Source organism: Phyllostomus discolor, chromosome 8 (genome assembly GCF_004126475.2).
Source record: "Phyllostomus discolor isolate MPI-MPIP mPhyDis1 chromosome 8, mPhyDis1.pri.v3, whole genome shotgun sequence".
Classification (NCBI taxonomy): domain Eukaryota; kingdom Metazoa; phylum Chordata; class Mammalia; order Chiroptera; family Phyllostomidae; genus Phyllostomus; species Phyllostomus discolor.
The window spans coordinates 97,221,180-97,243,850 of NC_040910.2; the positions used below are offsets into that span (position 1 = coordinate 97,221,180).

At 40.3% G+C, this 22,671-nt stretch overlaps 1 protein-coding gene across 1 annotated transcript in view; it reads right to left on the bottom strand.

The window, feature by feature from the left end:
* ANKFN1 (ankyrin repeat and fibronectin type III domain containing 1) overlaps positions 1 to 22,671 on the bottom strand; it is a 309,928-nt gene that overhangs the window by 8,267 nt on the left and 278,990 nt on the right. Inside the window, exons 18-19 of the mRNA XM_028521748.2 lie at positions 18,978 to 19,144; positions 11,878 to 12,091 (exon numbers count right to left, since the gene is read on the bottom strand). Coding sequence (XP_028377549.1) covers positions 11,878 to 12,091; positions 18,978 to 19,144 — 381 coding nt within the window. The remainder of the gene's footprint in view (positions 1 to 11,877; positions 12,092 to 18,977; positions 19,145 to 22,671) is intronic.

A 22,671-nucleotide genomic window follows, 5' to 3' on the forward strand; every position in this document is an offset into this window, starting at 1 on the left:
TTATATACTTGTATAACAAGCAAACCCTACAAGTATTAGAACACACTATGTTTATAATTTTGGGGTGGGAAGGTCTTTCTAAGCAAGACAAACCCCAGAAGTCAGAAAAGAAGTGATTGCTAAATTTGGTTACATTGAAGCTTAATACTTTGTAAAATAGTTGATACCATAAACAAAAAAGGATAAATGATGGATTGGAAGAAAATGGTAATAGTAGGCATAACAAAAGATGAATATCCAGAATATATAAAAATTCCTATAAATCATTAAGAAAATAGTCCAAATGGGCAAAAAAATAACTAACACTTCAAAGAATAATTAATACAAATGGCCAATAAGCCTACAGATATTCAACCTAGATAGACTAATTACTAACTAGACAGTAATTAGGAAAATGCAAGTTGAAACAACAGTAAGGCATTCCTGTCCTCATCAGATTTGCTGAAACAAAAAGAGTGACAATCTTATGTGTTGATGGTGGGGGGAAATCAGGGACCTCATATTATGATGGTGGGGATGCAAACTGGTACAGTTCTTAGGATAGCGATTAGGTAGAATATATTGAAACTGTGCATATTGTTTGTCCCAGCAAGACCTGTTTTAGATATCTGGGTTTGAGAAATTGTCACTATGTGTGCACAGAAGCATTTACAAGTTGTGTACTGCAGTGTGATTTATAATAGTGAAAAACTGGAAATAACCTTGTGGCTGAGACTGCTGTGAAAGGCAGGCTTGGAGGCACAGAGACATTAAGAAAAGAAAAATAGTTTAAGAGGAGAAAAATAGTTTACTCGCAAAGTTCTGCAGGGGAGTCCAAATTCAGGATTGGCTTTCTGATTTAAAAATACAACAGGTATTTAAAAAGTAAAAACCCACAGGGCTATAGGATTATAGTTAGTCTGTTCATGGTAGAAAGTCAGGCATGATTATCATAAGAATATTGCAAACTTTAGGGAAAAATTTTGTTTTGTTAGGGATGCGGTGATTTACACAACTGTGATTAGCATTTCTTCTATTCTGGTGACTAGAGCAGATGTACTACTTTTATTTTTTGCTTGTTTGTTTATTTCAGGGTCAGAGTGTGAAGTACTTTCCCCCACCCCCTTCTTTTTCTGACTATAGAAGATAATGTGTTTGCTTGTTCATTGGCAGGGCAGGATTTTTGTTCTCTCACTGCTGGCAGCTACCTAATGTTCATTTTCCTTTTTTAGTTACAGAATCTTAAAGTTTGTTTCACAGAGCAATACACTCATATAAGATCACATTTTTTCAGCTTCTCTTGCAGCTAGGCATAGCCACACAACTAAGTTTGGGCCGGTGAGATAGAACTTAAAGTACTGTATGAAACTTCTGGGAGGCTGCATAAAGGGAGTTGGCATAGCTGGGACATAGGCCTTTCCAGTTGCCTGTAACAAGACGGCTGAGCTCACGAGGCAACTTTGGAAAAAGAAGTCATGGGTTAGGATGGTGGAGCTGAAAAATGGAGTGTGGACTGTGGAGTCCCCATACCAACCCTGAATTGTCTACCTCTGGGCTTTTTAAATTTACTTTTTAATTTTTATTATTTATGTATTTATTTAGATTTATTTATTCATTTTTAGAGGGAAAAGGAGGGAGAAAGAGGGGGAGAGAAACATCAGTGTGTGACAGAAACACTGATCAGTGATCAGCTGCCTCTCACCCCCCCCCCCCCCCCCCGCAACTGTGGAACTAGCCAGCAACCCAGGCATGTACCCTGACCGGGAATTGAACAGATGACCTTTTGGTTTGTGGGACAATGCCCAACCCACTGAGCCACACTAGTCAGGGTTGGGCTGCTTTTATGCAGGAGAGAAATAAAGTATCTTGTGTTTATGAGAGTCTAATGTAACATGGACCCAAACTTAATTATAAGTGATGCAAACCTGAATGCCCATTATTAGCAAATGGTTTAAAAATTTGGGTGCAGCTATACTATTGGTATGTTATCCAGAAGCAACAAAGAATGAGACCAACTCATATGTTGTTCTTTAAATAATGGCTACCAAAAAGGACTTTCTTTTCTACTTTTTTTTTTTGTTCTACTAATCTTTTCAAGGTTTCTTTCAAACATAGCCTTTAGGAAGCATAACCCAACTGTCCCAGAAAGTGTGCTCACTTGTCTGCACATTTGTAACACTTTTTGCTTCTATTATCCTTTGGCATTTAACCTGTATTGGTTTTCTTTTTTAGGACAGATATACCATACTGGTTTCCTGGTTAGACCAGAACCCTCTTAGGGCAGACATTCGATTCATCCATTCATTCAACGATGGTGATTCTCTTTTGCTTGAGGTCCCATTCTGACAGAAACTCTGGGCTGTGCTTGATGCCTGAATAAGTTTAAAACTAATGATCTGTCTTTAGGGAGTTTACTGTTTTAATGGAGGTATAGGGGACATACGCATCTTTGAGACTGTGGAAGAACATGCACTTTATAAGAGAAGTTTGGCAAATATGATGGAGGTTTATACTAAAGAGATCACATTTTACTGGGACAGTGTTGATAAAATACACTATCTCTTATTTATTTTCCCCTCCACTTGTTCATCTCTATTCTCTGTCTATATTAGCTTATTTCTTCATCTGCTTTCAAAACATGATTTGAAGCACCTTTTAATAATACATGTGCAAATGATGGTGAGGATTAGAAACCAGAGAGGAAGAGGAAGCAGAACAAGCAGTCCTGTTCGACTATCACATGGGAACAAGAATAGAATTTTTGGGAATTGAGGCTACAACAATAAGATACCAGCCATTGCACTCTTGGAAATTTATCCTAGAAAAGCCAAGGCTGATTTTTTTGGAGGCACTCATACATGAATGTTCAAAGAATTTTTTATTCATGTTAACCCTAAGCTGGGAACTACCCAAATGTCCTTCAGTGGATGAGTGATTAAATAAACTGTGGTATTGTTCATTATACTATGTTACATTACTCACCAATAAAAGTAAAAAATTCCATTCATGTAACATTTATTAAATAATTGTAGAGATGAAGAACAGATTAGTAGTAGCCAGGGGAAGGATGGGGGAGATGGATAAGACTATGAAAGGGTAACAGGGAGTTTAGTGTTAATGGCACAGTTGAGCATTTAATTATGGTGGTGATTGCCACAGGCCATACATATACAATTGCCCAGAACTATACAAGCAAGCCCATGTGCATGCACATTCACGCACGTGCACACACACACACACACACACACACACACACTTGTGTATGTATAACTGGTGAAATCTGGATGAGCTCTATGGGTTTTACCAGCTTCTTGGATTTGATGTTATATAAGAGCTGTGTTAAGATGTGAACACTGAGGAGGAGCAGGGGGAATGGTATGTGGGAATTCTTGTATATTTCAAAATAAATGGTTAGCTTACTGTTTCTGTAATTATTTCAAAATAAATGGTTAAGAGAGTGAATTTAACTTTTTTAAAGGTTGGGTAGAGCCATAGGAGAGTAGTGCATACCTAGATAAGGAGTTTGTACCTAATTTTGTAGCCAATGAAAGTTATTGAAAAATTTTGAGGAAGTAATTGACAAGATGAGCTGTGATTTAGGATAATTATGTATCACATAGGATGTAAGATGAACTGGATAAGGAGGAAACAGACAGCAGGGAGGCCAGCTCAGAGGCTATGGTCCAAGCTACATTTCTGTTAAATATGTTTTTCAGGTTGTGGAGCAGAGCAAGAGCAGAAGTTATGTGGAGGAAAATAGAAGTCCAGGAAAGTCATTCATTCAAAGATGTGTATTCAGCACCTATTTTGTGCTAGACAGACATGGTCTCTGCTTTCAAGTAACTCATAACAGATTAGACAACAAATAGGCCAGAGAATACTTAAGATTAATTTTGGATTGTGCAAAGTTCTGCGAAGAAAATGAAGTTAGGTTTCCAGTAAAGAGATTTGGGAGGAAGGTTCTTTGGGGAAGGTAGCCAGGGGAGGAATCTCTGTAGAAAATGAAGTCTAGTTGAGATCTCAATGATTAGAAGGAACTGCTATGTGAAAGTTCTAGGGAAGAGCGTTCCAGACTACTTGGAGAAGCAAGTGCAAAGAAAGGTCCTGAAATGACGGGTAGGTTTCAAGCCTCAGTGGCTGAAAGACAGGAGTAATATTAGACCAGGGGAGTTAGACTGCAGCAGGTTCGGGCAGTGGGAGAGATGGTAAGTTTACTTTGGGACTGGCTGAGCTTGAAGGGTTGGCCAAAACATCCTGGAGGAGATGGAAAGGGAGCCCGGTGGAGAAGGGTGTTGTGAGGTTGGGGGAGGATGTTTGTGGGCAGAGAAGGAACAGCTGGAGAGCAAACTGTTGAAGCTGTATGAATGGTAGGTTGATGGATATAACAGGGAGGGGTGATCACTTCCGAGCACCAGTGCTGGCCCTGGTTCTTATTGATGAAGGTGGAAGGACATGTGGTTAGGGAAGAAGACAGATATAAAGAGGTTTTTAACTTACTGGTAGGTAGAGAACGTGATGAAGGCTTGAACTGAATGGCTTAGATATTCTTAAAACAAGTCTAGACACTACTTTCCCCAATTATTAGTGGAAGACATAGGCACTTCGAGTGACAGGGGCTCAGAACTGTCAGTTGTTTCAGTGAATAGCAGGGATAGGTGCCATGGGGTAGTGAGGAAGAGAGGCTGACTGAAGATTTGAAACTGGGCTGGAAATAAGATTCACACAGAGAACTGGTGATTGACTTTAGTTGAACTTCGCTATTTATCTGCACTGTGTGTACTCAGCGGTCCACATGTATTCTTTTGTGTCCATGTCCTAGCTGTTTTATCTTATTTGATGTTTACAGCAATTCCTATTTTGCAGATAAGAATACTGAAGCTTAGGCTTATTGAAATTTCCAGCTTGTATAGTTGGTTAAATGGCAAAGTAGGAACCCACATGCAGATTTGTCTCACTCCAAGGAGCTACTGTACTGCCATACTCCTTAGCATTTCCATGGCTTTCCATGGAATATTTTTTAGGGCTGGCACCTGGTTCATCTAGTCCACTTTGTTCAGTACCCACACAAAGTTATGTTAATTAAGTTTTCAGTAAGGGCTTCTTGACATTGCTGCTGCTAGAGAATCATGTTAGGTCTTGTCTTAGTTTCCTGGGGCTGCTGTAACCAATTATCACACAGGGTGGCTTAAAACAATAGACATTGATTCTCTCCCAGCTCTGGAGGCCAGAAGGCTGAAGTCCAGGCATCAGCGGGGCTGCACCTCAGAGGCCGAAGGGGAGAATACTTCCTTGCCTCTTCCAGCTTCTGGTGGCATTCCTTGTGGCTGCGTCATTCTAGTGTCCACTTCTGTCTTCATGTGGACTCTCTTCTGTTTCTTGTAAGGACATTTGGCATTGGATTTAGGGTCTACCTAGATAATCCAGGATGATCTCATCTCAAGATCCTTGATTACATCTTCAAAGACCCTTTTTTCCAAATAAAGTCATGTCACAGGTTCTGAGGGTTAGGATAGGAACGTAGCTTTTTGGAAGCCATCATTCATCCCACTAGAAGTCTGATAAGGAAAATAACTATAACTAGAAGCAACTGCTGAGGAGTTTGTGACACTTTTTTTTCTTCTGTTTCCAGCCCATAGTCAGATCTAGCACTGTGAAAGAGCAGTTTACACTTTCACCTCTCAATGCACAAACAGTGGCCATTTATTGTTTGCAGGAGACTAAGGAGGAAAGGGAGGTGTGCTTTAAAGGGCCATCATTCCTTATACTTCGACAGATCTTTGTATTTTAAGACTTGGGCTCTCAGGATGAGCTGGTACTGATTTTGCCAGGTCTAGTTAGTTGTTCAGTTCTCTTGGGTTTATAGCACTTTATCTCTGTTATGACATTTATTAAGGTTTATTTTAAATTATTCATTTGCCTGTTTATCTACCTCAGTGAATTATGAACTCTAGAGGGCATGCATCATGCCTTATTCATCTCTGCTTGGTAAATGTTGAAGTCAGTCACTGAAGGAATAGACTAAGAAGGAGTTAAGCAAAGGGACATGCAGAATCTTCTGTATTTCTCAGATCATCTAGTCTGACGTTGGACATATGAGCAGACTGTGAAGAACTCCTAACTAGACTGTGACTGAATCATCATCGTATTATTAGCCTCTTGTGCTCTATCTGATACATACAAAGCTCTCAGGAAGATATGTTGAGCTGAATTGAAACTGAAACAAATATTGAAATCTGGGAGCGTAAAGTGGTAAAATTTGAGTGCCTCTTAAAAAGCAATACTGAAAGCAGCCTGATCTAATTTACTTATGCCACAGAAATCCCTGCAAACATCGCCCAAATCATTTTGCTTTATGTTTGACTTGGTGAGTCATCCCAGTTATAGCAGAAAGAACAATCAATCGTCTTAAAATTAGACAAACCTGGGCCAAAGTCCTGTCTTACCTCTTGCTGTGTGTGATCTAGAGAGCAAATCACGTAGACCCTCTGAACCTTTCTGCATCTGTGGCACGTGGAGAGTTACACTGCCTACTTTCCATAGGTGCGATGAGGGTTAAATTAGTGTGTTACAAATGCCTTAAATGCCTTACAAACAGAATGTGTTGATATTATTGAGGTCCTTTTCAACCTTAAATAGAGAATAACTAGAAAGCATATCAAGAGGCAACATTAAAATACAAACCAGTAATCAGATAAACTTCCATATTTTGCTGTGAGGATGCTGTTAATAATAAAAGAGAACAACAGTCTTTTTATGGTGTTTTGTGTTGGTGATGATTTACTCCAGTACTGTATTTCTCAGCCTAGATTTAGCAGTGACTTAGCAAATGATGTAACTCCTTTAGTGTAGCTCCAAGGAGCAAGGGAGATAGGAGATAAATCAAAAGAAGAGCAAGCTGTGACTGTCGTAACCCAGCAAGGAGAAAAGGGCTCAGGAATGGAGTGATAAATACTATCTTCCAGGTTCGTGGACTCACACATTGCTCTAGTGGGAATCTAAATATTTGACTTCCATGGTGGTTGTATAGTTTATTATACGACTTAGTGGAAGCTATTGCTTAGAGTAGGATACCCCTCCCAGAACAAGCTGGGAAAACCTCCAGGATGCCAGCCAGGGCACTGAGGAGAGTTTCCAGGGACTTAGGCCACTGCCACTCCCTCCCTTCCTGGAAAAGAGTGCAAAGTGCATCTTCTATCCCGAGATCCAGCCATATGCTCCATTAAGCGTTGGAGGCGCCTTGCCCAGTTGTTATTTTAGTAAACCTGGTGTGCTCCTCGATTTCCCTTAGAGGGCCCACGGGGCAGGCCAGCACTGGTAGAACCTTGGTTTCCCTCCGATTGACCCGGGAGCTGTTTGATGAGAGTCCTGCCCATAGCATTAGTGCTGGCTTAGGAAGCTTGGCTTTCTTGTCATTGGAATGGGTGTTGCAACTCCTGGTTTCTGTGGATTCGGCCAACAACAGCATAGTCGAGTTGATGTGGATTTTGAGGGTGTTATGGAGAGATCACATTTCAGAAAAGAAAAATTGATTTAAAAGTGATTGCTTTTCTCTTGAAAGCAGGGGGCATGGCAAGATAAAAAGAAAGGAATAATCAATTATTTGTTAAAAAATACATCTTCATATCTTTAATGTATCTCTGTCTATATTTGTATTTCTTTTTGTGCTTCATTGAATCGGTTTCCACTGTGTTTAAGTAGAATTTAAATATTTTATACATAAAGAATTTTAATAAATCTCTCATCAGGCCTGCAGTAGACGTCAGGGGTTTGTTCATTTTCTGATTTCCCAAGAAAAATAACATCTTCAGATTTCTGTTGAATTTTCCAAGCTGTTTAGTTCATGCCATAGTGTTCTTAACATCATTCGAGAGCTTACCAGGAAGATTTACATTTGGAAGCTCAAGATAAGCTTCATATGCATTTGAAGGAAACAATGCCCCTTACCCTCTGTCGCCTCACCCATGTGTTGCTAGGAGAAACAGAAGTATCAGAAAAAAAAGTTATCTCTGCCTGGGACTACTATGCCCACAGAAAAGGAGTGGGAAAAAGAATATCCATGTGATGGACCAAATCGTCCCACCCCCTGCCTTGAGCTGCCTTTTCTAGGAGCCAACTTTTTCCCTTGGGTCCTTGGGAGATGCTTAATTTTAATTGACTCGGAGGAGTTCTACTTCATGTTTGAAAACCATGAAGAAATGGGAAGTCAGTTAGAGTTCTCTTCCCCCCTCCACCCCCCCAACACACACAAACAAACCCAAGGTGCTCAACAACCTTAAAACAGTATCTTGGGCTGGCATCAGAGGCTAGGCTTGTGATGGGCTCTGTAATTCCAGCAGGTTCCTACCCACTCAGAGTGGGATTGTGTTGCAAACTTTGTCCTTTGAACAACCCAGTGGGGATGTTCCTCTAAATTGGATTTTCTCCTTTGTAAATGGTTTCCAAACAATTAGAAGTTGTCACACTAGTGGAGATGACAGTGTATGCAGGAGGAGATTTCATTGCTCTGAAATGCTTTTGTTTTTGTGAGGGGATAGGAGGCTAAATGTATCTCTAAGCCATCAACAGTTTCCTTGCCTGGGAGTTCCATTTTTCATTTGCTGCCCTCCACATTTTGATTTTCACAGCCCACGGAATCTCAGCTGCAGAGAAATAAGTAGACTCCAGAGACGGAGTTATATTTTAAGGAACAGAACGATGACCACTCACATTTTAAGTTAATAATAAAATCTGAATGTAATTGGCCAGATCCTTCCAGCAGGGAGTGTGTGTAACCCATCATATGGCCAACGTGAGAGTTCGGCACTTCTATGGCATAGGAGAGGCCACCCTCGTACTGCCAGGGGGAACCACTTAAGGGCTGTGCAGATGGAAGTATAAGTGAAGAGTTATTTGTAGAATTATGTGAATTGTGGAATGGCAGAGGGCATATCTATCCTGCCTTTAAAAAAATGCCTTTTCAACCCTTTACCTCTCTAGCTACTGCCCTCCCTGCCTCCCTCTTCTCTTTCACAGCCAAGATTCTGAAGAGTGTACCCTTACTGGTCCCACTCCTTTACCTCCCACTCACTCCCTGATCTACTTCTGTTTAGTTTCTATCTCCTTCCCTTAGACTACTGTCATGAAGATTACTGATGGCTTCCTTGTTCAAAACAAAACAAAACAAAACAAAACAAAACAAGGTTTTTAGTTTTATTTAACCTCTGACTGTCATTTGACATACTTTACTTTCTATAACACTTCTCTCTCTTTAATTGTCTTCCTCTGGTTTTTCCTTCTTAGTCTGAGATGTCTTGCTGTTCCTTCCATAGTCTGCTCTTCTTACTACACCTACTTCCTCTAGGGAATCCCCAGCATTTTTGTAGCTACATTGTTCGTATGTCAATGATTCTTAAATCCACATTAGTCTTGCTCTAGACCCCCTATATTCTGTTTTCTCCTGAATGTTTCTCTTTATGTGGAACGCCCCCAAACTAACTTAAATTCAGCATGCCCAGCTACCTAAGCTTGTTGCTCCTCCTTTTTTTTTCTTTAATAAATTGGATCATGATATCCTGAGGCATTCAAGCCAGAACACTTGGTATCCCCTTTGTTAATAGCTTCCTTATTGATGATCTCCCTGCTTCTAGTAGTGTTCTCCTATACATGTAATAGCCAGATTTGATTTTGAAGAGTAATTCAGACTATATCAGTCCTTGCTGAAGAGTTTCCAATGACTTTTCATCACAAGTAGAATAAAATCCAAACCTCTTACTATGGCCCTTCCTGATTTGGCCCCTGCCCTTCTGTCTACCCCCTCTCTCACTCCTGCTCCTTTGTTCATTCTGCTCCAATGACTTCGGCTGTCTTTCCATCCCTCACCCACCTCAGAGCCCTTTGCTGTTTTGTTGTCCACAATATTCCAACTCCAGATCTTTGCCTTATTGGCTCCTTTTTCTGTGGTTGGTTTGAATGTGACCTTCACAGATAGGACTCAGCTGATCATCCCAGTGAATTGAACACGCTCCCTGGCCACCCCAATTGCTATTTTGTATTATACATTGGGATTTTCAGTATTTGAAATTATCTTGTGTATGCTTTCATTATTGTCACTGTGTTTATATTGTAAGCTCTATGGGAACAGAGACTTTGCTTTGTTTATTACTATATCCCTGTTACCTCAAAGAGTGCCTGGAACATGATGGGTAACCAAAAAAATATTTTTTAAGTGGAAAAAAAAGAGAACAATGTACTTGGATCCTGAGATCAGCCAGACTGGTTGCAGTTCTCTGAATTACAGCATAGTTGTACATTCTGCTTCCTCTGCCAATAATGCTCTCCTCTTTTCTCTTTTTTGGTTCAAGTCCTGCTTATCCTTCAGTACTTGACTCTGTCAGCTCTTTCAGGAAGCTCTCTTTGATCTTACAAGTTTAGCACCTCCAGCAGACTTCATAGCACCCTGTACATACTGTTTTCAGAGTACATATGCGATTATCATGAATTTTTTTGTTAATGCATTAGACTAACTTCTGCCAGGGATGGTGTTTTAGCCCAGTAGGAATCTATAAAAATACACTTGAAAAGCTCTGCTGAAAGGATTCTTTTGTTGCATTACTTGGTAAATCATAGAATCCTCTGGTAGTGTAAATTGGCTATCTCTCAAGTTCTTCCACTTGCTCAGTGTTGCATTTTAGATGTTGAGGCTTTTTAAAACATGGGCACATACACAAACTTACTTATAGAAAAGACTCTCATCCCCACTAAAGTTTTCTATAAAAGGAATAATAACATTAAATATGATAACTACAATTTATTGTCTGTTACACACCATGTATCTCTGATATAGATTGCCTTATTTACAGGTAACTTTTCAGGTATAAATATTATTCTCATTTTATATATATGAAAATAGAGACTTATGTATAGTAATCTGTTCAAGCTCATATAGCTAGTAAAATAAAGCTGGGATTTGAATTCGGGTCTCTGGTTTCAAAGCCTAAGCTCTTTCTGCTACACCATGCTGCCCCCTATGGGACAAGCCCACATTTCAGTACTGTTTATTAAAAATGCCAATTATTGTAAAGCTTATAAAATTGGAACTCATAAGCTATAGCAGTGATTTTCAACTGGTAATAGTTAGGTATTGCATGTTTTAAAAATTCTTGTGGCACACTGGTTGGAAATTGCTGAGCTGTAGAATCAAGAAGGATGCTTTGAGTGCCATTATTTTAATTGAGTAGAAAAATGGCACTAGTCCCAGCTTGTCCTGGGCAAGAACATTATATTGACTTTGACTAGTATGCTTTCTCTCTGTTCACAGGCATAAAGGTGTTTTGTAGAAATTTGTGTTAACCAACCCATGTTCTTTGTGGTTAGCATTTGCCATGTAAATTCAAACTTGATTTCCAAGAATGGAGGTGACTTGCTAGATATCTCCTTCTGCTTGTCTGTGAGTTGTCCCCTGCTTGTTGTATCCATGATGATGCCAACTTACTTATTTGGCCTTAGGCTCCAGATTCGAGTTCATCCAAGGTTGCTCCCTTTTCCACCTCCCATGCCAGGACATTGGTGCCCTGTGGGTGGGAAGTTTGCCCTGAACTCTTACTCAGGTGGGATCTACTTCCTGACTCATTCCTGTCAGCCTCATCTCTGCTGTGTGTCCTTTTGTATCTTGGAAGCTTGGGATAGAAAGGGACTGAATCTTTCCTGCCCCTAAATGGAATTGATCTCAGGTTGCTGCCTTGGTTTCCTGCCCCTCCACAGCTTCAATTTTATTCTCTTTATGCGTTTAGACTGTTACCACTGAGCAGTGTTTCCTACTGCTTTTTGGGGCCAGTGCCTCAGCACAAAAGAACATCATCAGTGGACATAAGACCAAGAATCTAGTGATTGAAATGTATAACTTGAGATTGTATTGCTTACCACTCACTGCCTTTCTTCTGTGCATCTCTGGGGACGGGGATGGTGATGGAAGACAGTCTATATGTGATGATGTCGAGCTGATCTTCTTTAGGCTCTGCTCATCTGAGGCATCTATTAGCTTAGTGATGGGTAAGCCAGAAATCGGTTGTTTGTATCTTGCATACTGTAGAGCATCCATGATCCATCTCATTTCACGCCAGACTTCATCTATTTGCTTTGAAATAAAATGGTAGAAGACATTAAGTCATTAAACCAGTGTTAAAAAAGAGTAAGTTTCCCTTACAGTCCAGGATCATTCATTTTCCAAAGTGTTGCTTTTGAGCAAGAGTAAAATATTTTTCACATAGGTTTAAGTCAGAAGATACATCTTTATAATTACTTGTGTTTTGCATACCTGAGAGGCTATGTCACTTAGTGCAATTGCAGAAGTCCTGGATTCTGGCTGGGACCCACCACTTATTAGCTCTGTAGTAACCTTTGGCAAGTCACTTGACCTCTTTGAGCCTTTGTTGCTTTATTTGTGAAACGTGGACAAAACATGTCCCCTTTTGTACCTTACAAGACCGCTATGATGATAGGGTGAGATAATGGATTTGAAAGTGCCTGTAAAAACTACAGAGTGCATTTCTCACACATATGAAGGGTTATTCATTCTCAGCATATAATGAAATATGCCTCATTAGGATATTATGGGGAAGGCATATGATAATGTCTGAATTTTAGAAAATGCACTTGAGGAAAAAATGTAGTTTTAGTTCTATGTGAACTAGAAGAACAAAGCATTACTGGAATATTTTGATAAGCAGAGGTTCTTGGACTTATTAATAGAAAATAAATAACTTGATATATTAAACTTATTATTTTCTCACAAATAAAATAAATTCTTCTAAAGTACAAGCTAAAGAGTTCATTCTTGAGTAATTTAAATGTCCTTACATTTTTAAGGTAGTAGTCTTAAAAATGTACTACTACCTTAGGTACATTTCTATGTAATGGTAGTAGTCTATGTTAGACTGGTACCATTTTGATTTCTGGGTTACCAAGGTGATTTTAACATTTTCATTATGAAGTATGATAGTCATTTCTCTAAAGGCTGTTAATGTAAAAGTCACTCATATTTTTGGGCTTACCTTTGTAGATGATAGGTATTCTCCCAGATCTTAATAGACAGTGGTCATGAACTTTCTGGTTATTCTGACTTTCCCCAAGGAGGGACTGCTAGTAACTAACTTTTTTCCATGGGACCCTGGAGCTGGTGATAGGCTTTGTATCTAATTTCATTGGGTGCCTTGGGCAAACTACTAACTTCTTTAGGCATGTACTCTACTGTAAAAACAGGAGGTTGGAGTAGATGATGTCTCATGTCTCTTTAATCTGTGATGCTTTATGATTTATTTTTGAAGAAATTTGGAAAGTTGGTGTTACTCAACTTTCAGGAGGAAGGTGCTCATTGTATGAATACTGCAAGGTTAAGATCTCTCCGACTATAGAAGTTTGAAAGATAAGGGACTATCCAGTGTTCTATTTTATTTTCAAAATTCCTTCTAAGGGCTTTAATCTATACTTAATGAATACACTTCAAAGAATATCTGCAAACCTGGTGCTCCCAATAGAGTAGTCTGAAACTGTGACAGTCGGCCACATTCAGAGTGACAGGCAAGCTGGAGTGAACTAGTGAATGGCTCTGTATGGCCAATAGCCATATTCCCTTGCTTTCTAGTTCTGTCCTGTCCTGCAGTGGCAGGGCTTGGCAGAGTAGTCAGGGCTGGTAATGAAAGCATAAGTTTAAGGTTCATGCACACTTACTGTTAGGCAGTGAGTTGGGCAAGAAGTTCAACTGTGGGCAGGCCCGTGAGGAGGCACCGAGCATTGTAAAGGGAGAAATCTGAATGAAGTTCAGCTGAAGTGGGAATCCCAGGCAAGGCTCAGACCACCATTCTCAATGGGATTGTTGCTTTCTCATCTGGCTTTCATTGTTTCTACCTTATGTAACATACTCTTGTCTTAGTATTTTGTTGATGGCACTGTGTGACTGTGCTCAGCTTTTAGAAGGCCTGCCAAAGCAGGGACTGTGATACTGTATCTTTTACTCTTGGCTGTGCAGAATAAAGTAGGTACTCAATAAAGGATTGCTCAATGAGTAAATGGATGAATGAATGAATGCATGAAATTAGTGGTGACCTAAAGAGCTCTACCCTCAAAAGGAGTTATGAGGATTAAGTAAGATAATGTAGATAAGTGCACTTTATAAACTGTGCATTGTTATGAAATTGTCAGCTGTTGCAATGACAGTCGTAATTATTGTAGTGGGCTGAATGTGGCCTTCCAAAAGATATGAGGGGGGACCCAAAAAACCCTGGAGTTATCTCCTGGAATATAGCCTTGTAGTACAGGCTTTTCCCACTAGGTAAGTGTTCTGGGAACCCATCTGTATCAGTGTACACCAGCTGGCATTGTTGTGAGAGGCTGCGTTCGGCTCCTGTGAATTTTCTTTGAAGGCTCTTTTAATGTGTTTGTGCATTTCATGATGGGTGATTTACAAGGCCACCTGTCCACACCACTCTGTGTGTTCAGCAGTTTTTGACCAAAAACAGCATGACCCCCATGCTCCACCTTCCCTGTTCACCCCGTCGTACCCCAAGTGACTTTTTTTTGTTTCCCTGAGTGAAAAAAGTTGTTAAAGGGAAATGTTTTGCTGATGTGGAAGAGGTGAAACAAAAAATGGCAGAAGGATTAAAAGATATCAAAATTGACAACTTCAAAAAATGTTTTGAGCAGTGGAAACAATGTCTTGATAGGTGTACTGCATCAAATGGAGAGTACTTTGAAGGTGACTGAAGCTTAACCATGTAAGAATAAATACACAATTTTTTAATAAATAAATTTTGGGTTTTTTGGCACCCCCCCCATATGTGCATGTCCTAATCCCTGGAATTTGTGAATATAACATTATAAGTTATATAGCAAAAGATGTGATTAAGTTAAGGATTTTGAGAGGAGGAGTTTCTTGTGAATTATCTGGGTGAGTCCTAATTCTAATGATAAATGTCCTCATAAAGACATTCTTGTAAGAGTGAGGCAGAGAAAGATTTGGCAGAAGAGGTGGGGGCATTGTGACCGAAGAAGCAAAGACTGAAGTGATGTGGCCACAAGTCAAGAAGCTGGAAGAAGCAGAGCACAGATTCTCCTGTAGAGCCTCCAGAGGGAGTGTGGTCTTGCTGACACCTTGATTTCAGATTTCTGGCCTCCAGAACAGTGACAATGAATTTCTGTTGTTTTAAGCCACTCAGTTTGTGGGAATTGGTTACAGCAGCCACAGGAAACTAAGACAATTATTGATTGGTAACTCCTTCTTCTCTGTGGATAGAATTGTTTCAGCCTTATAGCTATGGACGAATAGTGAGGTTTAGTATAGAAAATGTTTAAAATTATGTGTAGAAACAGTGTTTACTTCTTAATTTTTTCAGTGATGAAGTGAATAGGTATTAACTGGAGAAAAATTAAAAGCATAGGTAGAGAGAAGCCTGTGGACTGAGTTTAACGGATTTAGCTAAGTAGCTCTAAAAGAAGTACAATTTTCACCCATTTTACCTTATACTGTTGATCTAAAAATAACTGACAACATAATCCCCCTGATTTTAGGGTCCAAATTCAGCTTCTAAAGACTTGCTGACACGTTTTTAAAAAGAAAGACCATGAACTCCCTAGGTCTGTTGGTTGAAAGTTCTGCATCCATTTCTCACCCTGGCCTTTAAAAATTTTGGTTTTCATCCCATAAATTACACTCCTTTCTCTGTACTCAGGCAAGATAATATTTTTATTAAAATGTAAAGGTGATTGGTTTTCTCAGAGCACAGTTACAAGGTGCTTGAGGGGATGATAGATTGGCTATATTTAATGAGCTGTGTTTCTATTACAGCTTAGGAGCATTTGAAGCATTACAGTATATAAATTATAGCCTAATTGCCCTTTAGGCTTTAGCAGCTCAAAATACGCTGTGCTCCAAGTCTCTGCTCTTTGACATTTTTGCTGCGTGTGCTGTCTATAAAGCCTGTATACCTTATCTATGATTTTCTACACCTCTCCTGGCCCAGCCCTCCCCCTTTCTGGCTGCACTCCTTGGCTTCTTTCCTCACTGTATTTACACAGACTCCCTTGCTCTTTACAATGTTTGGTTTGTGTAGTAACTTCAACACTGTCTTAGATCTGGAATCATACAAATGCTCTCGCTGCTGGCGGTTGCCTCTGCAGGTTATGGTGTGTGGTGGGCTGAGCTGTGAATGCCAGTGGGTGAGTGGCTACAGCTGGTTTTCATTCTGAGTGAGAGATTGAGAAGCCCCAAATAGATAAGGGGATAGGTGCTATCACATTGTCTTCAGTCAATGACGTTACCCATGTTGTATGGAACAGGGCATTCCACTGAAGTCTGTGGGTGCAGAGAGGTGGTCTGGTTTTATCCTGGCCAAGAAGTTTTTTTTTGCAACCCTTTGGGATTTGGCTTTTTTCCAAGTCTATGTGTACCTGGCTAGGTGGAAGGAGAGTATGTAGAGGGGTTCTCTAGTTACCTGCCTTGGGAGACCAGAGTAGGCTAGAACTCGGAGGAATTCTGGGCCTGGCCCACATAACAGTGTGGTGCAGGGAAAGAGAAAAGGCAGTGGAGCTCTAGGCTGGGTGAAAAAGAAGGTAGCAAGGGGGTACAGTACGGGTGCAGCCAGGCATTCCTGGAGGGGTTGAGACTGGAGAACTCAGCCTTCTTGTTGGATGAGCATACTGGATTCAGGGAGGCTTAAGTGGAATAAAGCAGAAACGGAACCTGAAGTGAAGCATGGTTAAAAACATGCTTCTCTAAAAATAGTTACGGTTGTTAAAAAAAGTCATAAAGTGTTTGAGTCACCAAGGCCCTTAGAAGTCATCTAGTCCAATCCTTTCATTTTGTATATGAGGAAATTGAGGTCCCTGGAGACCAAATGAATTGTTCAGTACTCCAAGGTTTGTTAGTAGACGCTTCTGGCCTAAAAATGTATGCTAATTGTCTTCTGGTCATTATTCTTCTTAATATGCTCCACTGCCCCATGTACTGGGTTCAAAAGATAAGACAGTCTTTCATATTCACCTTATGCCTCATTCTTCCTTTTCCCACCCTTCATCCCTATCTGTGTTTCTGGAAATAAAACAAATGATGTAAATGTTTTGGATTTTTAAATGCTACATTCTCAGGTCAAGAGAGCAAGTAACTCTCTAAAATGTTTGTTTCTGTAGTTTGAAAGTCACCTAAGATATCTCGTTCACAGTGTGAGAGAAGTTGGATGGGATTTGTCTGCTCACCCTTTGCAATTGTATTACAGTATCTTCTTCCTGAGTATTTAGTAAACTCCAAGTCTTGCATATTCATGTTTCAAAGCATTTTCCCTTCTTAGTAACAAATGAATGGATGAATGAGTGAATGCATGAATATATAATTTATTACACACTTATGTGCAGACACTTTGCTGAGTGCTTTACATGCATTATGTCGTCGAATTCTCTCAGTAACACTGGGAGCTAGCGCTCTTATCATCATTCCTATTTTACAGATGAGGAGGTTGGGAGTTAGACATTTATTTGTCCCGTTCATTGCATTTTCTCATGTTAGGTCATCATTACTTCTCACACATACAATATCTTTGTATGTGGTTTCCCTGCATTTAGCCTTCTTCTCCTTAAATCTCGGATTAATGTGCAAGTTATGTAGTAAACATGGCCATTGAGAGAGTCCTTACTATAAATATCGAGTATGGCCATACTGGTACACATGGGAGGACTATCCTGCCCTCCCTGAATCTGTCCTAAACAGCTACGAGAACTTAAAATATACCCTGTCCAAAACTTTGGCCAGGGCCCTGCTGTCTACAGAATAAGGTGCAGATCTCTTACCCTGGCCTTTAATGAAGCCTCTGTCATCTGATCTCATTGCTGCTTTCCTTCTTTCTCGCTTATCTTACTGTTGCCCTTCGCTCAGTTTCCGCCCGCCCAATCTTGACTACTCATTATTCCCCCAATACTGTTTTTTCTGCTGCTTCTGCCTTGTCTGTTTACACTTTTTCTTTGGATCCCCTGCAGTCTGTTTCTCCTGACAAGCATCTGTCTCTCTCGGCCCTGCTTGATCTCAGACATCAGTTATTTTCTTTATGGCAACATTTCTCGTACTCACAAATGTAAGTTCATTTTTACTTCTTTGTGTTGATACAAAATTGATTTTACTTTTAGCACCTAACTCATTTTACAAATTGTATTTATATACATTTCTCGTTTCCCCTAGTGAATTTTAAAATCTTTAGGGTTAGGGATCATGACTAATTCAATGTTGTATCTCCCTTACAGTGCCTGACATCTGGGTATTAAATAAATATTTATCAAATTGAACTGAATGTATATCATAGTGATATTTATCACAGGGCTATTGCCGTCGTACTCATCTTGTGACTGGGCAACTATAGGTAGAAAGAGCCTGAGCCTTGTCCAAGGGATTTAGAGGCAGCGTCAGGCAGGTCCACGTTCCCTTGATGCCTAGTCAGTACCCCTGCCACAAGACCCTGAGGCAGTCAGTGAAGACCTTTCCAGACAAGACCACGGAGAGGGAACACATTTTTCTGACCTCTGCAGCTGCACATTAAAGCGTCATCTTTGCCAGAAAGAAGTTCAGATCATGAGCAATCTTAAGGCCAACTTGATTTGGGTTAACACAAGATAGTGGATTATTCTCTTCCCTTTTCCTCTGCAGTCATGAGTTAATTAATACAATGTTTCTGTTGGATTTGTCAGTGAGAAGAATAATGCCAAGTAAGAATAATGTTCTGATCACTACTCCTTATGGTGGTGATTTTTCTCTCCATATGGGAAACCACTGCTACCTGCCACAGTGGCTGATGTAGCACTTAGTAACCGTGATTTATCTGTAGTTTTTTCTTAAGCCTTTGTTTAAAAACTCACATTTCCTGGAGTTCTTGCACACTGTGGTCTTTAAATTAGCCCAGGTTGCTGTTCTTTCTCATGCTTGTTTCTCATCACTTCCACCCCACCTTTTCTTCCTTCCTGTTACCTTGGAAGAAACAAACTATTACCTGAATGAAATCTAGAACTTGTTGGTGTCTTTGTTTGGCAGCTGCAACCTCGCTGTCTGAGATCGCTTCCCGCAGGGACTGCTGCGTGTTCAGAGAATCCAACTCCACAACAGCGGAGAGGCGGCAATACAGACTAATAAATTTCTCCCTGTAGCTGCAAAAGTGAACTGGAAAATGGACAAGCAAAATAAAACATGTTAAGATCTGGTATCAAAATAGAGAAATTCATACCTCAGAGAAAACAAGTTGAATGAAAACATGATTTATTAATCCTATCAGTGGAAAATATTAAGCCATAAATAAATTATAAATGTGCTCTTAAGGAGCCAGTTGTCTGGCTTTAGTCAGACAGTATTCCCTTTTAAGGTTTACCAAGTCCTGGAAAGGTATGGGGAAGTGAGGTTGGCTCTAGCGGCAGTATGATGTTTAGCCCCTACGGTTGGGGCTGCATATGTGTATATATACATGTGTGTGTATATACACACACACACACAAACACATATATACACACACACATAAACTTACATATATACACATATACATATAATTTATTTATATACTGGGAAAATTAGTTTGCTTATCACTTTAAAGAAAAAAAAAGCCAAGTAAAAATTTGAAACTTAGTTTTGATTTCCATGTCTGATTTCTAGTATGTATTTTGTATGCCTCTTTCCAAAGCCAGACGTCCCAGAAGATACAAGAAATGCTTTTCTCAGGTGTCTTTTTGTCTGGTTGGAAAACTTCCTTAAGAACCTAGTGTGATAGGTTTTGATTCTCTTCCTCCTGCCTCTCTGTTCTTTAGGCCCTGTGGAAGGATGATAGAGCTGATGCCTTGACAGACTACTTTTGTCTTTAGCAGACTTGGCCTTCCTCCCTCAAAAGATAATGGACCAGAGGCCAGGGTCAACAGTCTAGTCTTCATCATGGAAGAGGAAGAAAGGAGTGTGGGATTCAGCCTGCTGCAGACAGCTCGAGTTGGTCAGATTCTCCAAACTCCTCTGACAGGCTGGGATGGTGTACTGTGCCTTTAGATTCCAGTGGGAAAAGGAAAGCATCCAGACTCAGAGTCCTGTAGTACCAGTGTCTTCCTGGCCACTGCTGAACTTGGAGACTTATTCTCTAGGAACCTCACTCTGTATACTTCTGACCCATACCAGTGCGTTCCAGCCTTTGGAAATACACCTGTAGTTACACAGTAGATGTGTGAAAATATCTTCATTCTGGTGTTTTGGTGAGAAAGTTTAGGAAGAATATCTAGGTACTTTCCTTGGGCCTCCTTGCTGTTGATCCCTGATACCTAGACCTAGACATTGAAGGAAGCTAAAAACCACAAGACCTTAAATGGGGCATCTGGTCATCTCTGCACTTCAGTGAGGAAGCCCCACTTTTCTGCACATTGAGAAATTTCTCTGACCCTACAATTCCCATCTTACCATGCCTGCTTCCTTGCTTGATTTCCTCATAGGATGAATCTCAGGGGGGTGGGTATAAGGGTAACCTGCTCTGTTGGTATTTCCTCAGGTGCAAGAGGAAGAGAAGAATGGGGTGAGTCAGGAGGGCTTCAGTGGCCCCTTTTCACTCCAGCTGTGCACCATTTTGAGGAGGTATTTCTTAATTCGGGCAGTCTCAGTTCTGTTTTTTCCCCTCTAGTGTTAAATCCTTCCTTTGTACTTCCTCTACTCCAGTACTTCCTTGCCTGACACGTAGAAGAACTGATTTCATAGAGCCTCTTAGTAAATGGCAAGCTATTGAGCTTCTCCCAGATGATCTCCGTTTTCCTGCTCAAAGACCACAGAGGTCCTCCTTGATTTCAGGACAAAATCTGAACATCCTATCACCACCAGGAAAGTTCCTTGCAATCTAGGGTTTGAATATGTCTTCAATCGTTGTCTTCCGTCATGCAGTCACCCTCCATCCTCCACCTCCGCTGGCATTGACCCTCAGCTTTGGTCCAGCTGAACTTACTACAAGTCTTTTTGTACTTATATGCTTTTAAACATGCCTTTCCTAGTCTTCAAAGACCTTTTTTTACCAACACCTCTAGTTCAGCTTCATCTGATACTTAAATGCCTTCTCAGTGAAACCTTCACTGACACCTCTTCCCTTCCAGGCTGAATTAGTTTCTCTTTTGTGCTCCTAGGGCACTAGTTTCTAAATGTTTCAATATACTTATCCTGTTCATTGTTTACTTGACTGCCTAGGTATTAGACTGATTTCTTTGAGGCCAAAAACCATGCCTCCTATTTTTATTTCCTCAAAACTTGGAACATGTAGCTTCCCAATTAATGTTTATTGATTGAACAACAACAACACAATGCACACCCTGATCTGAATGAAGAGGGCAGCCGTGTCCTCCAAAGTCTCCTTTTTCCTCTCTGTTCTCTCTCTTCTCACTGTGCTCTGGATTCTCCTGTTTTGAAAGGTGTATCCCAGGTCTCTGATATTTACTGGCAGGGAAGAGTCACCATTACTTTGTAGCTTGCTCTTGACACTTGTAGCTCCCTGAATGTCTCTTTATACCTTTCAAGGAGGGATTATCTCCTCTTAGTACTTGACAGATGCCCTCTCTTGGCTGGAGAGTGAAGAGTGAAGTGCCTCGCAGCCTGCCTTTCCAAACCAAGTTGTTAAAAAAAAAACATCTCTTTTCCATTCTTTCTTAAATATGACTTCGAAGATAGGGCAAGGGACTGAAGAGTTTCTTTGAAAGAAGCACTATCAGCCTCATCGAAATTCTATAATACCAGGGTGTCCACAACTTTCTCTTGTTGTGTCTCCTTGCGGTAGGAGCCTTGGATCAGTGGGTGGTCTCACAGCGCCCACACCACCCATGCCACTCACCACAGTGACCTATGGGGACCTTTCAACTCCAGCACTTCACTTTCTCGCTCTAGTGGTTTTTATCCAGAGCCTTTAATGTTACTTTAACAAATGTTACTTTAACATAGTCTTTTGTGGTTTAGCAATGATACATTTGGTAGCCATCACTGAGGAGGGGAGGATAGACTGGAAGCTTCTAATTTTTTTCTAATGTGAATCACATGCCTTCTACAGACAAAATGTTATAAGGGTACAATAATGCATTATCTGGACCACATTACTAATTTGTTAGTAATTTACAAACTCAGACTAATTTTTCTGTGGTGGTTTCTCTCTATTTTTTTGATAGAAGATAGAAGAAGATTAAAATGTAGTTGGCACTGACAGTGGAAGCCAGATTAGGAGTAGAGCAGAGTGGAAAGACTCAGGCTTAGATATCAGAAGGACTGGGTTTGAATCACAGGTCTGCCACTTACTGCCTGCATGATAGAGGGCATGTAACTTGTAGGAGCCTTGGTTCTTTTATATCTAAGTCAGGGGTAATAATGAATGCCTATCTGGTATTAAATAATATAAAAAGTGCCCAGCACAGCGTATACCACACATCAGATACAAACTGAGTGTTTGTTTACAACCCTACGCCATTCCCCCAGGAGGAATGAAACATCTAGTAGTTAAAATATTAGAACAGGATTGAGATTAGAATATTCTCCCTAACAATCCCTAACTCAGTAAAATCCTAATTAGTCTGGGTCACGTAGTCTAGTTTGGAGGCTAAGGAATCAACAAGATTACCACTTGGGGTCAGTTTTAGTTTCATGATTCTTTGCCAAGGTGTCGGAAAGAACCTGGGCACAAGATGCCCCTCTAAAGAGTC